General features: G+C 32.4%; 1 protein-coding gene across 1 annotated transcript in view; it reads left to right on the top strand.

The window, feature by feature from the left end:
• The window catches only part of LRP1B (LDL receptor related protein 1B), a 2,378,573-nt gene that overhangs the window by 1,390,200 nt on the left and 962,022 nt on the right, over positions 1–26,351 (top strand). The window contains exons 8-11 of the mRNA XM_031963676.1: positions 14,923–15,145; positions 18,444–18,615; positions 20,711–20,854; positions 25,127–25,363. Of these exons, the coding sequence (XP_031819536.1) occupies positions 14,923–15,145; positions 18,444–18,615; positions 20,711–20,854; positions 25,127–25,363 (776 nt within the window). The remainder of the gene's footprint in view (positions 1–14,922; positions 15,146–18,443; positions 18,616–20,710; positions 20,855–25,126; positions 25,364–26,351) is intronic.

The following is a 26,351-nucleotide window of genomic DNA, read 5'->3' as shown; positions in this document are numbered from 1 at the left end:
TGGGGAGAGCTTTACTACAGTATTGGATACTTTGCCCTGGCAGCAAGCCAGTAGACAAGCATAGAAGCTAAAAATACAGGGAGTAAAGACTATAACCCCAAAAAGTTAGCCTCTCTTAGGACCTGGCCACCCAACTACAGTGTCTCAGCACGCTCTCAGGGTCTCAGAGCACAGGCAGGCGCAGTGCCGTGTAGCCATTGCTGTCCTGCTAGTGCCTCACTGCTCCCCCCCCTCCCCACCCCTCCACCTCCCCGCTCACCACGCCCTCCGGGTCTCAGAAAAAAGCAGGGCATTTGGGTTTTTATTTTGCTAGTTTGTGTTTTTTGATTCTTCTCTGACAAAATGAGCAAAAACTTTAAACGGACCTTAACCATTGATAGTTTCTATATGGATAGAGATCAAACTTTAAACCCTGAGGAGACAAAAAACATACTGTCTTCAGATGAATCCCCAAAGGAGGATATGATCTGGTCCTCAACACAAAAAACTCTCATAGAAGAAAGTAAAAAGTCTCTCATAGGAGAGCTAGAAGAAAAATGGGAAAAGGAAAGGGAAGCTTGGCAAGAGAGTCTGGATAAGTCATTCCACTCATTTAAAGATAGAGTGGATAAAGAAATCAAATCCTTGAAAAACAGAATTAGTGAACTGGAAAAATAAAATATTTTTCTAAAAAATAAAATTGGTGAAATGGAAAAACGTTCCATAGAACAAAACAACTCACTTAAAAACTCAATTGGACAATTAGAAAAAGATATAAAAAAAGTAAGTGAAGAAAATACTTCATTGAAAATCAGAATAGAACAAATGGAATTGAATGACTCAAAGATACACCAAGATTCAGTCAAGCAAAACCAAAAAAAAAAAGAAAAAGAAAAAGAAATAATGGGGAAAATGTCAAATACCTTCTTGGGAAAACAACAGACCTGGAAAATAGATCTAGAGAGACAATCTGAGAATTATTGGACTCCCTGAAAAATATAATAAAAAAAGAGCCTGGACACTATTTTCCAGGAAATTATCAAAGAGAACTGCCCAGAAGTTATAGAAACAGAGGGTAAGATAGAAATTGAAAGAATTCATCGATCACCTGCTGAAAGGGACCCTAAAATCAAAACACCAAGAAATATAGAGGCCAAAGTCCAGAACTATCAGATGAAGGAAAAAATACTGCAAGCTGCTAGAAAAAAATCAATTGAAATATAGAGGAGCCACAATAAGGATTACTCAAGACCTAGCTGTGTCCACATTAAGGGACTGAAGGGCCTGGAATATGATATTCTGAAAGGCTAAGGAATTTGGTATACAACCAAAAATAACTTGCCCAGCCAAAATGAGCATCTTTTTTATAGGGAAAAAGATGGATAATCAATGAAATAAGTGAATTTCACCTATTTTTGATGAAAAAAACAGAACTTAATAAAAAGTTTGCTCTGCAGATATAAAACTCAAGAAACACCTAAAAAGGTAAAAAGAAATCTTGGGAACTATATTTCTGCTATAAAGATATATAATGAATACATGTATACCTTGTTCTAGAAACTAGATGTGGAAAGGAAATTATACCTGGCAAGGGTAAAGAGGGGGTACTACATCTCATGAAGAAGCAAAGGAAACCTATTATATCTGAGAGAAAGAATGGGGGGGGATGAACATATTGTGTATCTTACTGCCATCAAAATTGGCTTAACGAGAAAAATTTTAGACATATTCAATTTATGGTAAAACTTCTCCCACCTCAATGAAAAGTGAGAGGGGAAAAGTGAAAAGGGAAGGAATAAGCTAAGCAGAAGGGAATACAGAAATTGTGAGGAAAAGGAATAAGATAGGGGGAAGAAGCCTAAGGTGAGGGGAAGGATACTAAAAAAAGAGGGCTGTGAGAAGCAAGTGGTGCTCACAAGTTTAATACTGGAGAGGGAGGTAAGGGGAAAGGAAGGGAGAAAAGCATAAACAGGGGTTAACAAGATGGCAAGTAATACAGAATTGATAATTTTAACCATAAATGTGAATGGGGTAAAATCCCCCATGAAGAGGAAGTGGTTGGCAGAATGGATTAAAAGTCAAAATCCTACAAAATGTTATTTACAGGAAATACACCTGAAGCAGGGAGATACACACAGAGTAAAGGTAAAAGGTTGGTGTAGAATCTACTATGCTTCAAGTGAAGTCAAAAAAGCAGGGATAGCCATCCTGATCTCAGATCAAGCAAAAGCAAAAAATGGATCCAATTAAAAGAGATAAGGAAGGGCACTATATCTTGCTAAACAGTAGCATAGGTAATGAAGCAATATCAATATTAAACATATATGCATGCATATAATGCATATATGCATTAAAATATATGCAATATTAAACATACACAAGTGATGTAGAATGTAATTTTTTAAAAGAGAAATTAAGAGTGCTGCAAGAAGAAATAGACAGCAAAACTTTAATAGTGGGAGATCTCAACCTTGCATCAGAATTATATAACACAAAATAAATAAGAAAGAAGTCAAAGAGGTAAATAGCAGTTCATGGAACCTATACAAAAATTGTCCATATACTAGGACATAAAAATCTCAAACTCAAATGTAGTAAGGCAGAAATAGTAAATGCATCCTTTTGAGACCATGATGCAATGAAAATTACATTCAATAAAAAGCCAGGGGAAAATAGACCAGAAAAAAATGGAAACTAAGTAATCTCATACTAAAGAATGATTGGGTGAAACAGTAAATCATAGACATAATTAATAACTTCACCTAAGAAAATGACAATAATGAGATGTCATACCAAAATGTATGGGATGCAGCCAAAGTGGTAATAAGGGGAAATTTCATATCTCTAAAGACTTTCTTGCATAAAATACAGAAAGAGGTCAATGAATTGGACTTGCAACTAAAAATGCTAGAAAAGGAATAAATTAAAAACCCCCAGTCAAACACTAAATTTGAAATTCTAAAACTAAAAGGAGAGATCAATAAAATTGATAGTAAAAAAAAAACTATTGAATTAATAAAACTAAGAGTTGGTTCTATGAAAAAATCAACAAAATAGACAAACCCTTAGTAAATCTGATTAAAAAAAGGAAAGAGGAAAATCAAATTGTTAATCTTAAAAATGAAAAGGGAGAACTCGCCATCAATGAAGAGGAAATTAGAGCAATAATTAGGAGTTATTTGCTCAACTTTATGCCAATAAATTTGACAACTTAAATGAAATGGAAGAATACCTTCAAAAATATAGCTTGCCCAGATTAACAGAGGAAGAAGTAAATAGACTAAACAATCCCATTTTAGAAAATGAAATAGAACAAGCTATTAACCAAATCCCTAAGAAAAAATCCCAGGACCAGATGAATTTACATGTGAATTCTACAAAACATTTAAAGAACAATTAACTCCAATGCTATATAAATTATTTGAAAAAAATAGGGATTGAAGGAGTCCTGATACCTAAACCAGGTAAGTTGAAAACAGAGAAAGAACATTATAGACCAATATCCCTAATGAATTATTGATGCTAAGATCTTAAATAAAATATTAGCAAAGAGATTACAGAAAATCATCCCTAGGATAATACACTATGACTAAGTAAGTTTTATACCAGGAACACAAGGCTGGTTCAATATTAAGAAAACTATTACATAATTGACTATATCAATAAGCAAATTAACAAAAACCATATGATCATCTCAATAGATGCAGAAAAAGCATTTGATAAAATCCAACATCTATTCCTAATTTAAAAAAAAAAAACAAATTTGAGAGGATAGGAATAAACAGACTTTTCCTTAAAATAGTCAGGAGCATATATTTAAAACTGTCAGTAAAAATCATATGCAATGGGGAAAAACTAGAACCTTTCCCAGTAAGATCAGGAGTGAAGCAAGGTTGCCCACTATCACCATTATTATTCAATATTGTATTAGAAATGCTAGCCTCGGAAATAAGAGTCGAGAAAGATATTAAAGGAATTAGAGTAGGTAATGAGGTAACCAAACTATCACTCTTTGCAGATGATATGATGGTATACCTAGAGAACCTAGAGAATACCTAGAGAAGTGATTCTACTAAAAAGCTATTAGAAATAATTCATAACTTTAGCAAAGTGGCAGGATACAAAATAAACCCACATAAATCCTCACCATTTTTAAACATCACCAACAAAATCCAACAGCAAGAGATACAAAGAGAAATTCCATTCAAAATAACAGTTGGTAACATTTGGAAATTTATGTACCAAAGGAAAGTCAGGAATTATATGATCAAAATTACAAAACATTTTCCACACAAATAAAGTCAGATTTAAGTAATTGGAAAAATATTAAATGCTCTTGGATAGGCCTAGCGAATATAACAAAGATGACAATACTACCTAAACTAATCTATTTATTTAGTGCTATACCAATCAGACTCCCAAAAAGCTATTTTAATGACCTAGAAAAAAATAACAACAAAATTCATATGGAAGAACAAAAGGTCGAAAATCTCAAGGGAATTAATGAAAAAAAATCAAATGAAGGTGGCGTACTGTACCTGATCTAAAATGATATTATAAAGCAGCTGTCACCAAAACCATTTGGTATTGGCTAAGAAATAGATTAGTTGATCAGTGAAATAGGATAGGTTCACAATACAAAATACACAATACCTATAGCAATTTAGTGTTTTACAAACCCAAAGATCCCAACTTTTGGGATAAGAATTTATTATTTGACAAAAACTGCTGGAATAACTGGAAATTAGTGTGGCAGAAATTAGGCATGGACCCACAATTAACACTGTACACCAAGATAAGATCAAAATGGGTCCATGATTTAGGCATAAAGAACAAGATTATAAATAAATTAGAGGAACATAAAATAGTTTACCTCTCAGACTTGTGGAGGAGGAAGGAATTTGTGACCAAAGATGAACTAGAGATCATTACTGATCACAAAATAGAAAATTTTGATTATATCAAATTGATAAGCTTTTGTACAAACAAAATTAATGCAAACAAGATCAGAAGGGAAACAACAAATTGGGAAAACATTTTCACAGTTAAAGGTTCTGATAAAGGCCTCATTTCCAAAATATATAGAGAATTGACTATAATTTATAAGAAATCAAACCATTCTCCAATTTATAAATGGTCAAAGGATATGAATAAACAATTTTCAGATGATGAAATTGAAACTATTTCTAGCCATATGAAAAGATGCTCCAAGTCATTATTAATCAGAGAAATGAAAATGAAGACAACTCTGAGATACCACTACACACCTATCAGATTGGCTAAGATGACAGGAAAAAATAATGATGAATGTTGGAGGGCATGCGGGAAAACTGGGACACTGATGCATCGTTGGTGGAGTTGTGAACGAATACAACCATTCTGTAGAGCAATCTGAAATTATGCCCCCAAAGTTATCAAACTGTGCATACCCTTTCATCCAGCAGTGTTACTACTGGGCTTATATCCCAAAGAGATACTAAAGAAGGGAAAGGGACCTGTATGTGCAAAAATATTTGTGGCAGCCCTGTTTGTAGTGGCTAGAAACTGGAAAACGAATGGATGCCCATCAATTAGAGAATGGTTGGGTAAATTGTGGTATATGAATGTTATGGAATATTATTGTTCTGTAAGAAATGACCAGTAGGATGAATACAGAGAGGCTTGGAGACACTTACATGAACTGATGCTAAGTGAAATGAACAGAACCAAGAGATCATTATATTCTTCAACAATGATACTATATGGGAATGTATTCTGATGGAAGTGGATTTTTTCAACAAAGAGAAGATCTAACCCAATTTCAATTGATCAATGATGGACAGAAGTAGCTACACCCAAAGAAAGAACACTTGGAAATGAATGTAAACTATTTGCATTTTGGTTTTTCTTCCTGGGTTATTTTTACTTTCTGAATCCAATTCTTCCTGTGCAACAAGAGAACTGTTCAGTTCTGTCCACATATATTGTATCTAGGAAATACTGTGACATATTTAACATGTATAGGACTGCTTGCTATCTGGTGGATGGTGGAGAAAAGTCAGAACAGATATGAGTGCAAGAGATAATGTTGTAAATAATTACCCAGGCATGGGTTCTGTCAAGAAAAAGTTATCATTATTAAAAAAAAAAATAAAAGTGAATTTTTAAAAATAAAACAAAAAAAGAATGTATAATTGGTTTATAGCAGAAATAGGATTAGATCACATATCTTTCGATTTCAAGTTTATTATCTTTTCAGTCCAACAATTTATTATATGCTATCTGGTATAATAAGATTTTTTTTTCTTATTTATACTGTATCTTCCCAACTAGATTACAAATGTCTTGATGTTTCTATCTGATATTATTGTGATACTGATGATAATAATATTTATATAGCACCTACTATGTGCTAACCATGTCACAAATATTATCTCATTTATCCCCACAACAACCCTGAGAGTTAGGTATTGATCCACTTCTGTATCATCCAGTTTGCCTCTCTATATATGACCAATGTACAAAGACCACTGTTTATGTCATAAGTTTTTAATAGTCCTTTATTGACTGTTTTTTGTCAATAATACATTCATCTTCCTAGTTTTGCAGGTCCAGTGGTGCTGGAGATCTCTCCGATATCCCATTTCAAACTTTCTAAATATTCAATCAGCATTTCCTGACAGTCTTTTGCAATTAGGTTAAGATCACTCTTTTCTGCTCTTTCTCTCTCTTGTCACCATTGGACATATCTCTCTCAAACACACAGCTTACTATTAATAACTCCCAAATTATAGACTGGTAGAGGTGGGAAAGATCTTAGATGTCTTTCTGAGAAACAGTGGAATTTTTTTCAAGAATAAACAAATAACTGAAGAAGGACTACTTTTAGACTATCATTGTGATCTTGCTTCTCTACATGTGCATGTATGCTTAACGTATATAAATATAAATATGCCCACAATAACAATTTTTAAATAACTGATTTGAATGGTCCTGAGTAGACAGAGAAAAGAACATAATTATTTGTCATATAAATGTCATAAGTAATAGAAACTAAGGGCTCTCAGATCTAAACTATATGCTAAAAGGCTAAATATTTCTTTAGAGTCTGAATTGCATATCACAACTGCTATGTTAAATATTTATTTGTCTTAATTTGATTCCTAATATTCATTTATTACTTTATAAAATGATGATTTATGTTCATATTCCTTTTTTCATGAAAATTTTTAAAAGTTGTATTAGTATTGATTTGTTTAAGAACCATTATATTATAAATAAGTATATCAAATTAATTTAGAGAAACAACAACATAAGAATGCTAAAATATGGGATCTATTCATGATGGTCAAAGAAAAGTTATTAGTATTAGATTGTTAATTACATAGTATGGACTAAGTATTACACAAAACAATGATTATTCTTGGTCTTTGGGGAAACATAGTAATAAACTGTTGATACCTACTTCTCTTCTAAACATTTCCCCACACCATTTTCTCTCTGCTTTTACAAAACAAACACCTTCATTTGGAACTACTATCTCTTCATTATATGTTTATATTTGTTATCCTTTTGTTGAAAAACTTATTTTTAAAAAGTTTTTTTATGTTTCCTGCCTTCTCAACTTTCAGTACTCAACCACTGGAATTTTGGCTATCATGCTTGCCACCTTCTTACACACACATGCAAATATGCAATGCACATGTGTATTATATATGTTATGTACTTATGTGTGTATATATATATACATATATGCATTTAATATTATATTATATGTGCATATAACATTTTATGTGGCATATTTTGTGTGGATATATCATAAAAATATATGTCTAAGATAAAACTTAAAGACATCTTTATATCTAGATTTACTTAAACATATTTTATAGAGATAGATAAGAAGATGGATAATGGAAAACATAAATAGATGGATGGATGGATAGGATTTAGATCAGACATGACTAAGAAAATTTCTATGAAAAATGGCACTTTTTTATCTTATAGCTTTATAAAATTGTAATTTTGGGGGGCTATTGAGAGGTTAAATCAATTATAGAATAGTCATTTGATAAGTACCTTTTGTGTTCCAGGCATTGTGCTAAACATTGGGCATTCTAAAGAAGAAAAAAACATTTGTCCTCAAACAGCATGCATTCTAATGGAGGAAACAATACAAATTTAAATGACTTGGCTAATATCCTGTCAGTCAGAGGAAAAACAAACCCATAGTTTCTTTTTTTTATTTAATAGCCTTTTATTTACAGGATATATACATGGGTAACTTTACAGCATTAACAATTGCCAAACCTCTTGTTCCAATTTTTCACCTCTTACCCCCCCCAACCCCTCCCCTAGATGGCAGGATGATCAGTAGATGTTAAATATATTAAAATATAAATTAGATACACAATAAGTATACCTGACCAAAACGTTATTTTGCTGTACAAAAAGAATCAGACTCTGAAATATTGTACAATTAGCTTGTGAAGGAAATCAGAAATGCAGGTGTACATAAATATAGGGATTGGGAATTCAATGTAATGGTTTTTAGTCATCTCCCAGAGTTCTTTTTCTGGGCATAGCTAGTTCAGTTCATTACTGCTCCATTAGAAATGATTTGGTTGATCTCGTTGCTGAGGATGGCCTGGTCCATCAGAATTGGTCATCCTATAGTATTGTTGAAGTATATAACGATCTCCTGGTCCTGCTCATTTCACTCAGCATCAGTTCGTGTAAGTCTCTCCAGGCCTTTCTGAAATCATCCTGTTGGTCATTTCTTACAGAACAGTAATATTCCATAATATTCATATACCACAATTTATTCAGCCATTCTCCAACTGATGGACATCCATTCAGTTTCCAGTTTTTAGCCACTACAAAAAGGGCTGCCACAAACATTCATGCACATACAGGTCCCTTTCCCTTCTTTATAATCTCTTTGGGATATAATCGCAGTAGTAACACTGCTGGATCAAAGGGTATGCACAGTTTGATAACTTTTTGAGCATAGTTCCAAACTACTCTCCAAAATGGTTGGATTCGTTCACAACTCCACCAACAATGCATCAATGTCCCAGTTTTCCCGCATCCCCTCCAACAATCATCATTATTTTTTCCTGTCATCTTAGCCAATCTGACAGGTGTGTAGTGGTATCTTAGAGTTGTCTTAATTTGCATTTCTCTGATTAATAATGACTTGGAGCATCTTTTCATATGACTAGAAATAGTTTCCATTTCTTCATCTGAGAATTTTCTGTTCATATCCTTTGACCATTTTTCAATTGGAGAATGGCTTGATTTTTTATAAATTAGAGTTAATTCTCTATATATTTTGGAAACGAGGCCTTCATCAGAACCTTTGACTGTAAAAATATTTTCCCAGTTTATTGCTTCCCTTCTAATCTTGTCTGCATTAGTTTTGTTTGTACAAAAACTTTTCAGTTTGGTATAATTGAAATTTTCTCTTTTGTGATCAGTAATGATCTCTAGTTCGGCTTTGGTCATAAAGACCTTCCCCTTCCACAGGTCTGAGAGGTATACTATCCTATGTTCCTCTAATTTATTAATAATTTCATTCTTTATGCCTTGGTCATGAACCCATTTTGACCTTATCTTGGTGTACGGCGTTAAGTATGGATCAATGGCTAGTTTCTGCCATATTAGTTTCCAATTTTCCCAGCAATTTTTATCAAACAGTAAGTTCTTATCCCAAAAGCTGGGATCTTTGAAACCCATAGTTTCTTTATTGAGACTGTGTTCTGTATCCACCTAGTCAGAGTCTAGTTTTAATGTTTCTGCCCCATGATGTCAATAACGGCTAGTACAATCATTTTTAATGGAAATCTTTGGTAAAAAAAAAATAAATCTTATTTTTATCATCCAAAGAAATGTGTTTTCAGATGTCACTGGGTATAATAGTTACCTTGCTGTAAAGTATAGGGATGAGTAGAGCCATAACTCTGTAAACCCAGTGTTCTATCACTGTCTGTGTGTTCTCCCCTTGTGACTTTTGATTTATATCAGCCAAGTTAAGCAACAACACACAAAGTTTCTTATTATTGCCAACTGTAAAGCACTAATAGAGCTGTAGGGAAGGTGGGATACTTCCCAAATAATCAGCCATATCAAATAAAATCAACTTATCCAAAAATTATTTCTGAAAAGATATGAAGCAGAAAAGATAAACTCTTATTTAGAAGACATGTGAATTGTATTAGACAACTGATTAAATATTTGAGTCCTAGTCTGTAATAAACTTTCTCTTCATTTTTGACAAGGAAGTCCGATAACAGAATTTCAGAATTGAAAAGGAATTTTGAAATTAGCTAATCTAAGAATTACCTGAACAGAAATTCCTGTAATATCACAAAAGATAAGTAGTTATAGGGCTTTTGTTTGAAAATGTCCTATAAGGAAGAAATAAGCAAGAAAAAAATTTTCCCTAAGGTCAGAGAGAAAGGAAACAGGACCTTCCACTTTGGGATATTTTGAAGTCTTAGGAATGATTAATTTGCCTATTAGAAGTTTACACTCATTGTTCTAATTATCAGGAATGTTTTCTTTTTATTGGACTTAAATTTATTTTGTATTTTCTATACTTTTCTCCTGCTTCTGACTTTGGGGTTAAAATAAAAACTTTAATTCCTCTTCCATCCAGGCTTCAATACTTAGAAACATCTTTAAGACCTCCTCTAAGTCTTCTCTTTTCTCTCCTAAACATCTCATCTTCAATTTATCCTTATAATGTGCTAAACTCAAGACTTCATTACAATGATTGTCCTAATCTGCATATTCTCATATTCATGAATGTGCTTCACAAAATATTGAACCCTTTAATCTGTACATGATCTGAGCAGAAAAGAGTATATATAGTAGGATTACTATCTCTTTAGTATTGCACTTTACACTTTACCACAGGCAGCCTAAGATTGCATTAAGCATTTTTGTTTGTTTTGTTTTTGTTTTGTTTTTGTTTTTTACTGCCATGTCACCTCACTGACTGGCATTAAACTATAATACATAAAAAATGAATATTAAGATCTTTTTTCAAATCGTTGTCTAGTTCCTACCTCTCTCTCTCCTCCCCTTTTATGCTCATGAAGTTTGTTTTTTGAAACCTTATGAGTCTTTACATAAATTAGTATTATATTTTATTTTAGCACTTCGGATTGTTCTTATATGTTGGTATTCAAAAAAGTCACCTTGTGTTTGAGTACCCTATAGATAAGCTTCATATTGAAAGCATATTTCATGAGCCCTTTCCAACTTATTTTCTTTTACTTACCCCATATGCTGAAATGGGAACAGGTAGGAAAGATAAAAAGAATATATGTATATATGTATATATATATATATATATATATATATATATGTATGTATGCGTGTGTGTATTCATATATATACATACATACATATTATCATTCCTTGTCAAAGAGATGAAAAGCTGAAACTTGGTATGTATACTCTCTTCACTCTTCTTAAGGATGAATCTAACAAAATGAAATTATTTTAACCTTATCCTTCTTTTCCAAAAACAGATACAAGAAACCTACAGGGAGAAAAAGAGTAAGGAGAGGAGGGATATGATTGGTAAACAATTTATCTGACAAAAGTCTGAGGATCTCATAATAAATGGAAGCTCAATATGAATCAAAAGTGGGATATGACAGAGAAAAAATTATATCCCCTTTCAGACTATATTAAAAGAGGCAGAGTATTTAAGATCATAGATGTGATAAGTCTACTATATTCTTATCTGGTGACTTAATGAAAACTTGAGAAAAGTCAAAATACTAAGGTACTATATGGAAAAAAAGTCAAAAAATCTATCTTATTTGTCCCTTCTAGTATAAAGGGGAAAATTTGAGGGTTTTTCAGTAAAGATGCCTTATCACAGCTCCAGTATCTGGAAAAAGGGGGGAAGGTATAAGGCATAAGTATGGCTTCCAAATCATCACTAGTCTTAGCTTTAGAACTGGCATAAAGGGAAAGCCTCGTACTGTCCACTTCCCTGTCTCTTACCTGACAAAATCAAAATGTTCACATCTCAAGGAAAGATAAAGATGAAGAGAAAATGCAACAAGCAAGCTTAATTTAGAAGAGGTACTCACAAAGAATTAATAAAGTTGTATTTTCAGGATTAATTTACCCAGTTGGAAAGACATTTTCATAGGGCAACTAAGAATTCCCTGTGCCTTTTCTGCTGCTTGTTGGAGCATTATGATTATTTCAACAATTTAAATTGTAGGACTAATATATTCCCTTTCTATTTCACTCTTTAGGACAAAATTGATTAATAGAAGTATAATGTATTTGAAATACAAGAGACAACAGTTTCAATTTTCTTTGTGCTGCTCAGAGCCTATCCATCCCAGATGGTAGAACCAAAAGCTTTAATTAAGTTTAGAGTACTAAATCTCAAGTCCATATAAGAAAAATCTTTTATACATTAAGGTGCTCAGAAATGAAAGAGCATCAAGAAGTGGTGGATCCTCTTTCTCTGGGGATATACACACTGAAAATGAATGACCATATGTCACTGATATTATAGAAAAGATTCTAAGTCAAGTGTAAGTTGGATTATATGAAGTTCTTCCTTATTCTAGTATTATGGTATTATGATTAAGACAGGTGATAAATATGAAAGGATCAATAATCCAGATATGGGAAATAACAAATTGGTAGTACTATTGACAGAAATAATAGTCAAAAGAAAATAGAGGAAAGGATAAAAAATGTTGTAGATTTCACTTAATAGTGAGACATCCAAGTGAAGATGCTTGTAAACAGTTGGAGGTGTTAGTGTGAATGGTCAAAATAAGAAGTCACATGTCAGATTTTTTTTCCATATAGGTAGAAGTTGAAGCCATGAGAATGAATGAGATTTCTAGGGAATTAAGGTAGAATGAGTAAAGAAAACAACAGACTTCAAACAAACAAAAACAAAAACAAAAAAAACAACTTTGAAATGCCTACATTAAAAAATAAGGAAGATGATAGCAGAAGAGACAGAGAAGCAGTAGTTAGTCTAGTTGGTTAAAGAGTGAAATATATTCAAAGTAGGTGTGTGTGTGTGTGTGTGTGTGTGTGTGTACATATACACATGTATATATCTCAAAGGGGAATATATTTATTTAGAAGAAGACATGCTTAATAGTCTCAAAGTCTCATATATAGAGAGATATGAGATAATGGGGAGTAAGGAAGGAAGGGAGAGAGAATGAGACAGAGAGAGACAGAGAGAGAGACAGACACAGACAGACAGAGAGACAGAGACAGAGAGAGGAACAAGAAATAGCATTCTAGGCAAGGAGAGAGGGAAGAAGGAAGGAGAGAGTGTGGAAGAAAGGAAAAGAAGGAAGGAAAGGAAAGAGGGAAACAGGGAACAAGAAAGAAGGGAGGAAGATGCATTTAATGATTTAGATGAAGTATGATGAAACAGTAGTTTTAGGGACAAGGTAAATGTGTGGTATCTTTGTCCAATATATTAAAGTATTTCTAAATGAAAGATAAAAGGAAAAGAGAGACAAATGAAGCAGGAAAGAAAGACAAATACAAAGTTGGGTGGCTTTATTCTACTTTCTCTCATATAGCTTTGTTTGGCTTTTAAAAAATTGAAAATTATTTTACCTGTAATGTATAATGTGTGGAAATTCATTTTTAATTTATTGTAATAAGTTGCTTTTAAAAGAATATTTGGATGGAAATATATGTTATATTTATGGTTATGTTCAGACATGCCACACCATAATAATATTTAATAGTATTTTAATGTTTAAATTTTGATGAAGAAAGCCACAGGAGCAAAAGCTAAATTAAAGTTAAATTAAATGTTTTTTTGTTGTTGTGTTGTTTTATGGGAAAGAGATACTATACTGATATAATACAAGCCAATTGAAAGCAGTAACTAAAAATTAATTCACTAAGTTTGGAGAATCGAATCTTCAATATTCCAGCTAATATTAATACTACTCAGTCACTGGAAATTTGATTATTCTTGTGCTAGTGTTTAAGTCATGGAGAGATGTCTTCTATGGTGAGATAGTCTTCTATTTACAAATGTAATTTAGTCTCATGAGAAGGTAATCTTGTTAAAATATTGTCAGGTTAATTGAAATTGATTTGTGTTTACTAAACACAGTGAATACTAATCCAATATTAGGAACAGCAGCTATGGAAGTACAGTTAAGTCTTTGATAGATTACCGTGTCTGTTGCAAGAAATGCATCATTACATTTTTTTCAGGGGTCAACATTTAATTCCAATCTTTTCCCCAAACATGATAAAAAGGGAAATAAGGGAAATGATATATAATCCCTTTTGTGGAATGTTGTGATTTGTAATATCTGAGATGGATGAGATTTTGTGGGGGAGAGCTAATATATGTTTTTATTTCCATTGCTTACAAACAACATTTGCTTTTCCATCTGTTTAATTCCATTCCAGGTTTGCTGTTTTCTACCATTCATGGCAACATTGAGCTTACACATAAAAAGAAACTCTAATAGCTTTTATATGAAATAAACATTGCTGTGCAATTTTAAAAAGCAGGTCGAATACAAAGCTGAATAGCTCATATGCCCTGGCATGGAGAATGTGTCAGCATCCAAAGTCAATGTCTGATCAGCCCTTTGTGGTTCCTAGTGGTATATGTGTAGCATTCATACATAATTTAAAGAAATATTTCTCTAAATACTGAAACAAACCCCACATAATCATTTATTTGGGAGACTATTTTATAGTTGTTAGTTAACCTGCTCCCTCGTGCACAGCAATATTTATTAGCAGATTTCTCTCTATGAGTGATATTTTATCAAAATGATTATAGAAGTTACCAGATGTATCCACTGCAATGAATTAAAACCAAAAGTTCTGTGGGGCGTTTTTTAATTTTTTCTTTTATTTTTACAGATGGCTCCATTGGATGTGTTTTCCCTTCTTTAACATTCAGTTTTCTTTCAACAGAAAACTTTTCTTTACTGACTATGGGAATGTTGCCAAAGTGGAGAGATGTGACATGGATGGGATGAACCGGACAAGGATAGTCGATTCAAAGACAGAGCAGCCAGCTGCTCTGGCACTGGACCTGGTCAGCAAATTGGTTTACTGGGTAGATCTTTATTTGGACTATGTTGAAGTAGTGGACTATCAAGGGAAAAACAGACATACCATAATCCAAGGCATACAAGTAAGTATACTATTTATTGGAGGATGCAGTGTTAGTGCAATAAAAGGGAATGATTTCATTATATGACTATGACCAGCATGTGTAATGATACAAATTCTTTTTTGGTCAAAGAGAAGTGTGTGATAAAAATTCCTGGTACATTTACTATTGAAAAGAATTTTTATTTTTATATTGCTTCTTATATGTATTAGATTGTCTCTCTCAACCCCCCAAATGCAATAAAAAGAACTACAGGTATTTGAAGAGAAAAAAATGTTATGACCTACTTACTAAAAACTAATTTAAGTAGTTCATTCTTCAGGAGCTGAACTATCAGCTGTCCCATGTGGTATCAGGATATTTCGCTAACAAAGGCAATCTCTTGCTCATAAAAGTATATTTATTATTTTAATAGGTTGGATTAAATTTGGTCTTCTATTCAAAAACTCTGAATATAGAGAATGAAAACCATGTGAAAGTCTCTGAGGTCAAAAGATCCTTTGGGATCTTTCTTTTTTCCTGATGAATTATAAGTTCATATAGTTCTCTCACTAATCACCAAGGGTAGATCTCTAAGAAGAAATGAACCTCTTTAGTCATCATTGTGAAATTCAGTATTTCCAATCACCAATTACCCTAATATCATAAAATGAGCTATTTTCTGCATATGTTAGTGTGTTTCAAATTTCTGCAAGCATAGAGCAAAGCAAGTATATTTGAGAATCCTCACAGAAAATCCTGGCCTGATTTCTAGTGACCTTTTTGCAAAGTCTTATGTTCATTCCTTGAATGTTTTACTCTGGTTAGAGAGGACTGACATTTTTATGATGCTTTGGGATGGTTTGGGATTCCTTAATATCTATTGTAATTCCTCCCTAATGGATGAATTTACTCTAGATCAAGGGTTCTTATATGTGTGTGTATGTATGTAAATATACATGTGTTAACACATATGTGAACATATGTAAAAACTATTTCAATATAAATTATATCCTTTATAATCCTATGTGTTTATTTTATTCATTTAAATTTATTCTGAAAAAAAGAATATTTGAAGTTATATGATTCTATACTTTACAGATATATGGTCAACACTATTTTCCTCTGTATGGATTAATAAACTGCAGATTTTTTGGATTTTTGAGTGTAAAAACATTATATCATCCAATCCTCAACTCTCATTCTTATCTCATTTTCACATAATAATGTGGCCTAATCTTGACTTTCCCTGGAAACTCAATGTCAGAAAAGTTCAAGAATAAATAGAGGCAGCTAGTTTCACAGGAGTTAAAGTGCTGAGCTTGGAATCACAAAGACTTGAATTCAAGGACACTTACAAACTGTGTAATCCTGAGAAAGCCACTTAAATTTCTGACTTCTGTTTGCCTCCATTCCTCAACTGCAAAACAAGGGTAAATGACAGCACCTACCTTGCAAGGCTATTGTGAAGATAGAATGTGATAATATTTGTTCAAAGCATTTAGTATTGGCATTACATTACATAAATGCTTATTCACTCTTATTCTTTCCCATACTCTCCAATATATATCAGATAGTCCTTGCAGCTAACTAAAAAGATGAAAATATTGTATCCATATTAGCATACCTATTTGTAATCCATATGTTCTTGGAGTCATTTAAGTTTGAATCAAGCTAAAATATAGAAAAGGATAAAATGAAACTCTTCACAAAAAATAAAGCATTAATCAAGTATCATTATAAATTAATGTTGTGTTAAGATAGTTACTAAGAGAATCACAGTCATATAATTCACTGCTAGGACATTTTTAAAGGAAGGATTCTTCTTTTTCCATGAATATTTGTAATACAGAACTTAGCTGATGATGATACATAATGACATTTATATTTTTTATATGAAGTGTGACTATAAAGTCATAGGATCAATCTCAAGCCATCAGTTTCATGACCTTATACTCACACTTCAGTAGTGCACATATGAGTTCAAGAAAGAATAAAAATATGTCACATATAAGAAGGAAATATATTCTCCTTAAGTGATTCTGGTTCAACTACAAACTCAGCATTCCATGACTATCAATTGATACTTGTATTTTTTTTTTCTTTGTGACAAACTTTGATATCTAACCCAACCTGTTATCTTCACTTATCTTGAGTATATTTTTAGATCTTTAATTAAATGTGCTAGTTAAGAAAATAAAATTTAATGTCACAACTGCACATGGGTCAGAATTGTCTTATTAACATAATGACCAGTCCCAACCTCAACATTTCCAGGGCCACACTCCATTTTGATGATGAATACATTTATTAAACAAATACATGGGAGTGATAACTTCACATTATGCACCCTGCCATATAATGGTGTGAGGGGAGAATCATTCTTCTGGCTCTCTATGGCTTTGTGAGACCTTGCAGTCCCTCTATAGATGAAAGTGGAATTGTTTCTACTGCTATGCAAAAATGCATTGTTTTTATTCTAAAAAATAAAGGGGAATTTAGTTCTCTATTATTTAAAAAAATCTTTTAAAATAATACAGTTTCTGGTAAAATGTTGACATTTCCCCTTCCATTTATTGCAAATATGTGTTTAACTTCAGGCTTATTTTTCATTTTATTAGCACAATTATTCAAACTATAATATTTAGAAATGGATGGGCTATTTAATTTGGAGGACTTAGATTCTTGTTACTTTGCAGAGAGAAGACAGGGGGAAGCAAATGCTATTCCCTAGAACTTCAATTAACCTATTCTAAACAAAAGATTGTAATTAACAAATATCTGGTTGCATTTTGAGTCATGGAATATTGGCTCATTCTTTCCTATTTGGAAAATATTGTATATCAATGTCACTTTCCCTTCAAAAACAAACAACTCTTTGTAACATTGTTTCTTCATGAAACATGAATGAAAGTACTCTTCATATATTTTTCAGCTTCCCTTAAGTATGACTTTTTTATATTGCCATTTCCAGGGCAAATTTTAAGTCCCCCATTTAGATGTTTTTGTTGAAAGTAATCTGAAACAGAAGAAATGCATAGAAACTGGAATTCTTCAAATGGAAAATTCAGATATTCACATGTATCTCTGATCTTCTAGATTTAGAAATTCCATTCAGTGATTCAAATGTAAATTTAATCATACCTTCCCATTCTATAAAATTATTGTCCATTTCCTGCTATATCTTTACTACAGAGGATATACGAAGCATCTGGAGGCTTTCCTCACTTTGTTTTGACATGAGTAGCACTGAAGAATTTTAACTGTCCTCTGGTAAGAGATAAGAATTATTGGGGGAAAATCATCATCAAAATTCACAGTGTTTTGCCTCTCTTTCTAGGTCAGACATCTTTATGGTATTACTGTCTTTGAAAATTACTTATATGCAACCAACCTAGATAATTTCAACATCATCCGAATAAACAGATTTAATGGTACTGATGTGCACACATTAATTAAAAAGGAAAATGCACGAGCAATCCGCATTTATCAAAAAAGAATACAGTCAACAGGTAAGATTCATTCCACCTTGATCCTTTTTGTAGCCTTAATATTTGTGAAATAAATTGGAACTATACTTCTACCACTTTTGTATAGGTCTAACGTAGCTGAGTAATAAATCCTCTTGGCTGTGATGGCAAAGGTGTATTTGTCTATTTGATAAAATGGTGTAGAGGTCCTGTCATAAGTCTAAATGACAAATCTTTCAGGATCTTGTGACTCTTTCCTATAGACACAGAAATAAGATGATGACTAGATTTAGATTTGGGAGGGAATTCCCCATCATGATGTATGTAGACATGAAACACAGGTGCTGAAAGGCTCTATTTGAATAATTTTTTGAGGCTAAAGAAAGATGGGTTTCATTGCAAGATCTATTTCTGGGCAATCTGAGTACAGTTGGACTCTTCTAACTTTGCATTCCCAGTATGCTAAATAAGCTTTGAGAAATTAATATAATTTGAAGATAGCATGTTTCTGTTTCTAAGCATTCATGAAAATACAAGCCAGCTAATACTTAATATGTCCTAGTGATGTTTATTCAGCAATATCATTTAGGATTCAAATATAGAAAAGGCAAACATACAATTACCATTACCCAAAGGTGTTAGTGGATTTTTTTTAAATGTTGCAAATTAAAAATTATTGAAGAAGTGGAACCTTAAGTTCAAACAAACACATACACAATTGAGAGCTTACTAATTTTCATTTTAAGTTCAAGGTTAGAGTCCTTTACATCATATGACAAACTTGAGAAGGCACATTGAGACTAATTCTATTCTGGGGAAAGGGAAATGACAGCACTAAAAGGACATGTTTGAAGGTCAGTCAGCTGTCAACCCTAGGAATGTGGGAGATGGGAAATATCAATCACAATTTGAAGAAAAATAAGTGATTTTAAATTGTCAATTACCAATTACAATTCCAAACAGCTGCTGATGCAAAATAATGATGATAGTAATAACAAATTTAGCCTTCAGGATGCAATTCATTATCTACCCTATTCTTTCCATATCTTTTTTTTTTTTCTTTAGCCATTCTTCTCTTTTGTAAAAAAAAAAAAAAATCTACTTTTTGTCCTTTTTTTCTTCATTATTCCCCATTTTTGTCCCTTCTTTGCTGGACCCCCATTATCATCCCTCTGCTCCACTTTCTAATTGCTCCACAGCCTTTTTATAAAAATACTATAGTATTAAAAAAAAACAAAAACTTTTTATTAAAGGACATAGAATCTTATCGGTCACATTGGATGCCAACTTTAGAAAGCCTGAAATTCAGTTTGGTACTAAGTAATAAGAGAGGAAAAGACAAGAAAACACCCAATTCATTGTTACTGCTTCTTCTAGTATGCTACCCCCATTCCCAGTAGATATTCTCTTATATATAGATTTTCAAAGACAGATGTCTCTTTCCTTTATCATTCCTGCTTGCCTACTTCACAAAGTTGTTGTCATAATGCAAATATTCACAATCCAATGGCATCTTCATTTTGAAAGAACGGTTTCATGAAAACATCCCACAAATGAAATATAAAATCATCTTTCAATAGGTGCAAATTAATTCAATTTGAATTAATCTCAATCATCCAGTTCTAAAGGCCACTAAGAGGTAGAAAGAATAAGAATTAATTAGATTAATTCTAATAATAATTAGAATAGGAAAGACCAGAATTCATATCTTGCTTCGGACATTGTGTAGCTGTATGATACTAAATGTATGATATAATTTCTAGACACAGTTTCATCATCTGTTAGATAGAGATAATAATAGCATATGCCTCATGAGAATGTTTTGAGGATCAAATAAGATAACATATAAAGCACTTTGCAAGCTTTAAAGTGCTAAATATATGTTAGCTGTTGTTATTATTCTCAAAATTATTTTAGAAATGTGAAGTTAAAAAATTAAAGTTCAATTGTCCTTCTTCCTCCCATATTGTTTTCCATCTCTGTCAAATCTGAATGTTTCACGGTATATTCTAATGTACAGGATTTTGCTAGGACTCACTTCTTTTTTTTTTTCCATTGTAAAGTCTTCAACATGCTGATGCACATGATTATCTTGTTTTGAGAGGATTTCAAGCATGCTGTTTTTCATTTGTTGTAGTCAGAAGCCATGCATGTGAAGTAGATCCATATGGAATGCCAGGGGGATGCTCGCACATCTGTCTGCTCAGCAGCAACTACAAAACACGGACTTGTCGTTGCAGGACGGGCTTCAACTTGGGAAGTGATGGCAGGTCATGCAAAAGTATGTTCTTAAAATCAAACACTTTGCCAGCAGCTAGAATTTCAGAATAGGATTTTGAGTGTTAATTAGTATCTTCATCACCCCCAATAGTAAAAACATAAGCCCCCATCAGGTAAAAATTGCCTGGTAAAAATATGCACCTTTCTTTTCTATCACAGAATGGCATTTGTCTTCTTGTAATGATGTAATCAGAAAAAAGAAGCATAGGAATGTGGTGCATTGGCAAAGATGCTAAACTTAGAGTCATGCAACTTGAATTCAAATAATGACCCTGCTATTTTCAAGGACCCTGTGTAACTTTGGACACAATCTCTTAACCTCTCACCCTCAATTTCCTCAATTTTTCTAATAAAGATATTTTGAGTTCTAACGTCTCTCTCACATTTAGATCAACAATACATCACTGGAGATGATTAATCATGAACTCATGAATCTCTAGCTAAATATTTTTTTGAAAGATTCATTCATATAATCATCATTATTATTAACTGTTTACTCTGTACCCACATATGTGGTAAACATTGGGGAAGATAAAAATTAAAGTAAAATTTGGTGTCTATTCTCATGCAGTTTGTAATCTAGTATTAAAAGATAAGATATTCATACTAATATGATAAAAGTCATAATGATTCATAAATAAAATGAACATAAAGTACTATGAATTTTTTTTAAAGGCATCACTCCCAAGTGTTTTGTGGGGTAGAAGAGGGTATATATGGAGAGGGTAAAGATCAGAGAAAACTTCATGAAGGAAATGTCATTTGAACTGATCCTTGAAGAATGAAGAGGAAGTCTGTAAATGGAAATTATAAGGGGTACAATTTCTAGTTTGAGGAATTCAATTCAGTAATCATTAATCTAGGGAACTCTAATAATACAGTTTAGGAAAGAATATGGGATTTGTATTCACAAGAATTTTGCTTGAATCCCAGCTCTGTCTAATACTAGATAGATAGATAGATTCATACTATATTTATGACCTTGGACAAATTGTTTAACTTCTCTAGGTCTTACTTTTCTCATTTGTAAAATTATGGGTTATATTAGATAATATTCACTGTCTATAGTTTGCTATAGTCTGAATTGACTTGTTAATTAGTTTTAATCTTTATTGTCAACAATCTAAGCAATTAAAAAAAATATTAAATGCCTACTGTCTGACAAATACTGTGCTAAACACTGGGAATACAAAAAGTTTGCAAAATATAGCCCCATGGTACTTTAAGAGCATACAATCTAATGTTAGAAATTCATTTATAATACCATGAGCTTCATCCTATGGGTATAGCATATGCTACTGAAATTCACAGAGTAAAAACTCTTACATTTACAAAACACTGAATTTCAGACTTGGAAGGAACCTTAATCCTCACCTAATTCAATGGATATCTAAAAAAGAATTCCTAACTAAATATAACTGACATAGAGTCATCTGTTCTATTTGAAACCTCCAGTGAGAGAGGAAGCCATTACCTCCTGAAGCAGCCCATTAGATAGTTCTAATTATAAAGATTTGCAATGTCTAAATTAATTTCCTTTCAAAATGGGATCTAAAATAAGGGAAGTTTCCAGGTAACCTAACCTTATCTCTTTAAGTTTCATTCATATTCACATTAACATTTGGAGTGCAATGAAATGAACACTATGGTTAACATCTTGTGATCTGGGTTAGAATTCTAACTTGCTATTTCTTAGCCAATGACATCACACAAGTCACTTCCTCTTTTATTTTATAAGAATGATCTATAAGGGCATATTATCTCTCTACCTTAGAAAATTAAGAATCTATCAAGGATAAGACAAAGGATGGATTTGAGGAGTGAGCATCCCAGGTAAGCAAGGTCCTATAGGGGATAAAATACCCAGTAAGTCATGAGGAGGAATTCTTCTTGAGTTCAATTCTGTCCTCAGACATTTATGAGTTGTGTTCTAGGCAAGTCATTTAACCCTCTTTGAATCAGTTTCCTCATTCATAAAATAAGCTGGAAAAGGAAATAGCAAACCATTCTAGTATCTTCACAAGAAAAACCTCAAATGGGTTCATAAAGAGTTAGACATGACTGAAAGTGTCTCAATAATAAAAATTCCAGGCACAGGAAATTCAGTTCAATAAACATTTCTTAAATAAGAAAGATTGATTTCCAGAAATATTTTCCTGGTCCCCAAGCTTTTAATAAGATAAAACTATTAATATTATTTAGAATACAAACTCCTTGAAGGCAGCTGTTTGTTTTGTTTTGTTTTTTGTCTTTATTTCTACCGAACCAAACAAAACACTTTGAACATAGTTGGTAATGAAACTTATTGATTTGAATTGTTTATCACAATGTGAGCAAGATCCTCTGATAAACTATGATTCTAAGATATTTTAATTTTAACCATGTATCTTTTAAAGCTTTAATCATTAATAATGTTCTAAAATGCATTACACACATTCCTGCCTGATTAAACAGAATATGCTGAACATAATTTAACCTTTTTCTTTGTGACTCTCCTTCATCAATATGCACATGATCCAATTGTATTTTTCTGTACTGATGTTTTCAGGACCTATTAAGTTTAATGGGATCGTTTGCTTTTATTCTCAGTGGCCCCAGACTGCTACATCTTTTACTTTTTTTCCTTTGTTATCAGATTGAGTTGTCATTTTTAGTTTCTATTAGTACTCCTGTCTCTAATTTGCTGCTTCCCATATCTTTGGATTAAGGGAGGTGGGGAGAGAAAGACAGACAATTAAGATTGTTAGAATTCTTTCTAAAGTGAGAGTAAACATGCTCAGAATGAGGGCCAAGGGGAATGTCCCATATGCAAAATTATAAGGTTTTGATTATGCACTGTCTTTGCTCTCTTTCTATTAAATATGCAGAGACCACTTTTCCTTACTTTCTGGTTTTTAATTGTGTTCTAGTTCATTGTGGATAGGACCTCTGAATAAGTATTGGCGATTGTTGTAAATGTGTCATCTTGATAAGATCCCGAAATAATGATGACTTCAGAATTAGGTTAAAGAGACTATTGACTTTAAAGTGGCTAAGATAATTTCATTACTCTTCTCCTTTGAGTATTGTAATATCTTATTTTTGGAGAAGCAGGGTAAACTTTTTGAATTCTTTAAGTTTCTCTTTCAGTTTATTTATCTGGCAGGTTCTTAAATATCTAATCATCAAGTATCACAATTTTCCCCTTCTCTTAACTGTAGTTAAGCAATACTGATAGTTTCCTGAAAGAAATGACTTAGCATTTACCTACTGATGGTTTTTTTTTTTGTTTGTTTGTTTGTTTGTTTTTTTTTTGTGAGAGACATAGATGACCTTTAGATAAGAATCTCAGTTTAACCAAACTCAAGTGAATCACTTAATATTCTTGATTTCAGATACAGTATAATGATAGTTTTTCTCACCTACATACAGGTTAAAAAATCACTAGGCATTTCTTCTGATAACCAATATAATCAATCTAGGCTAAGACACTTAAGGATTCAGGCAAATTTTTGGATTCTTCTCTTTTTCTCATATAGGGGTTTGAATTCGCCAGAAATATTTATTATGTAGGGAAAGGAATCTTAATTTATTATCCTAAAAATAAGAATTTAAATAACATTTTTCTTGCTTTTTGTGATTGTGATAGTTGTAACTGGCTACAAAGTCTTCCAGGGATTAGAAATAGCTTTTGGGATCCAAATTAAGAAATATAAAGAAATACAAAGTGTTATTGGCATTTAGATTTGGGATCTTGGAAGTTCAAATTATGTTTGGACACTCACATATCCATTTATGAGGAAGTGATAACAAGTGATTACTTTTGTTTATTCTGACAGTCAGTAGATGAAAAACCTTCCCTGGCATGTTTTAAATTTTCTGAAATTTCTGACATTGTCAGATGTAACAAATACCATAGTCAATGTCCAAAGAAAGCTATAGATAATTCTAATGAGTTGTAAAATTGAATGCACAAGATGTTTTTGTATATGTCCATTTCACAGGGCTACATATTATCCAGTGATCTGTCATGTTTTCAAAATAGACAGTTACAGACAAAGAAATAATTAACTAGATATAACCTATTCACAGATGTAATTCTATTTTAATTAAAGTAATACAATTAAGCCAGCCTTCTTACACTGAGATACATTTGACATATTTTTGAGTTTAGTTTTTGGTATTGAATTTTTTTTAAACCCCACTAATTGTTCCAGTTAATTAAACAGTGCCATTATGCAGTGTAAAGATTAGGCAGCACCAGTTGTTTATGTCTGTAATCTTTCCTCAACAGGACCGAAGAATGAGTTGTTTCTCTTTTATGGGAAAGGACGCCCAGGAATTGTTCGGGGAATGGACTTGAATACCAAAATTGCTGATGAATACATGATCCCTATAGAAAATCTGGTCAATCCACGTGCTCTAGATTTTCATGCTGAAGCCAATTATATCTATTTTGCTGACACCACAAGCTTCCTAATTGGTCGGCAAAAAATAGATGGGACAGATCGTGAAACCATCCTGAAAGACGGTAAGCATACTGTGTACATCAACTGTAGCTATAATCAGAGGTTTTTTCTGAAAGAATAAATGCAACTTACATCAGAAACAATTTTACCTAACCCTCAAGCCTACTTGGTGCTTTGAAAAATATCTGAATGGTTTTTGTTTTTCTCTCTCATTTAATTTCTCCAGTTTTCTAATCCTTATTTTAAAATGTCTACAGTTTTCCACAGCATATTAAATAGTAATACCATCATATGATAAGATATATATTTTAAAATATTATTTAGAAAAAGTTGGTGGATTTCTGTCAAAAATCTGGCCTTGACCCTCACTAGTTGTGTGAACCAGAGCAAGATATTGAGTGTTGCTCAATTTTCAATTTATTTATTTATAAGCTGAAGGAAATAAAGTAAAATTAGTTAACTACATGTAAAGACTTTTGCAAACCTCAAAGATCCAAATTAAGTTAATATTGTCATTACCTTTGTGCTATCTCACAAGGTTGTTGTCAGAAACATAAAAACCTTAAAAAATTTTCATCAGTATCGGTTATCATTTGATTTATTGGCACTGGGGAGTTATTGAAGGCTTTAAAGTAGGGAAGTGTCATGATCATGTGCACTGATGTTACTGATCTCACAGGAGTATATGGGAAGATAAAAGAAAAGACTGGAGGGAGAAAAATGATAATTATTTAGAACCTTTATTAGAGAGGTGGCCCTGAGAATGGAAAATCAGAAACATATGTATAAGAAAGATGACATTAACAAATTTGGAAATTTACTGAATTAAAGGGAATGAAGAATGGGTAAAGGTAAATGTAAAACAAATAGCTGTTTTCTGTGCAGAGGTTGTATGAGAATGGTGATACTATTGACAGAAATGAATAAATGAATGATGAAAAGTTGCTGAGTTTGGTTATAGATATGTTGAGTTTTCAATGCCAGTGGTATATTTCTGTGGAGATGATTTTCAGTCAGTTGGAAATATCTAGAGGTAGGTCATAACTAAAT

The sequence above is a fragment of the Sarcophilus harrisii genome, chromosome 3, assembly GCF_902635505.1.
Source record: "Sarcophilus harrisii chromosome 3, mSarHar1.11, whole genome shotgun sequence".
Lineage (NCBI taxonomy): Eukaryota > Metazoa > Chordata > Mammalia > Dasyuromorphia > Dasyuridae > Sarcophilus > Sarcophilus harrisii.
Note: the sequence above shows the minus strand (reverse complement) of the source record. Positions and strands in the feature narration are given on the sequence as shown.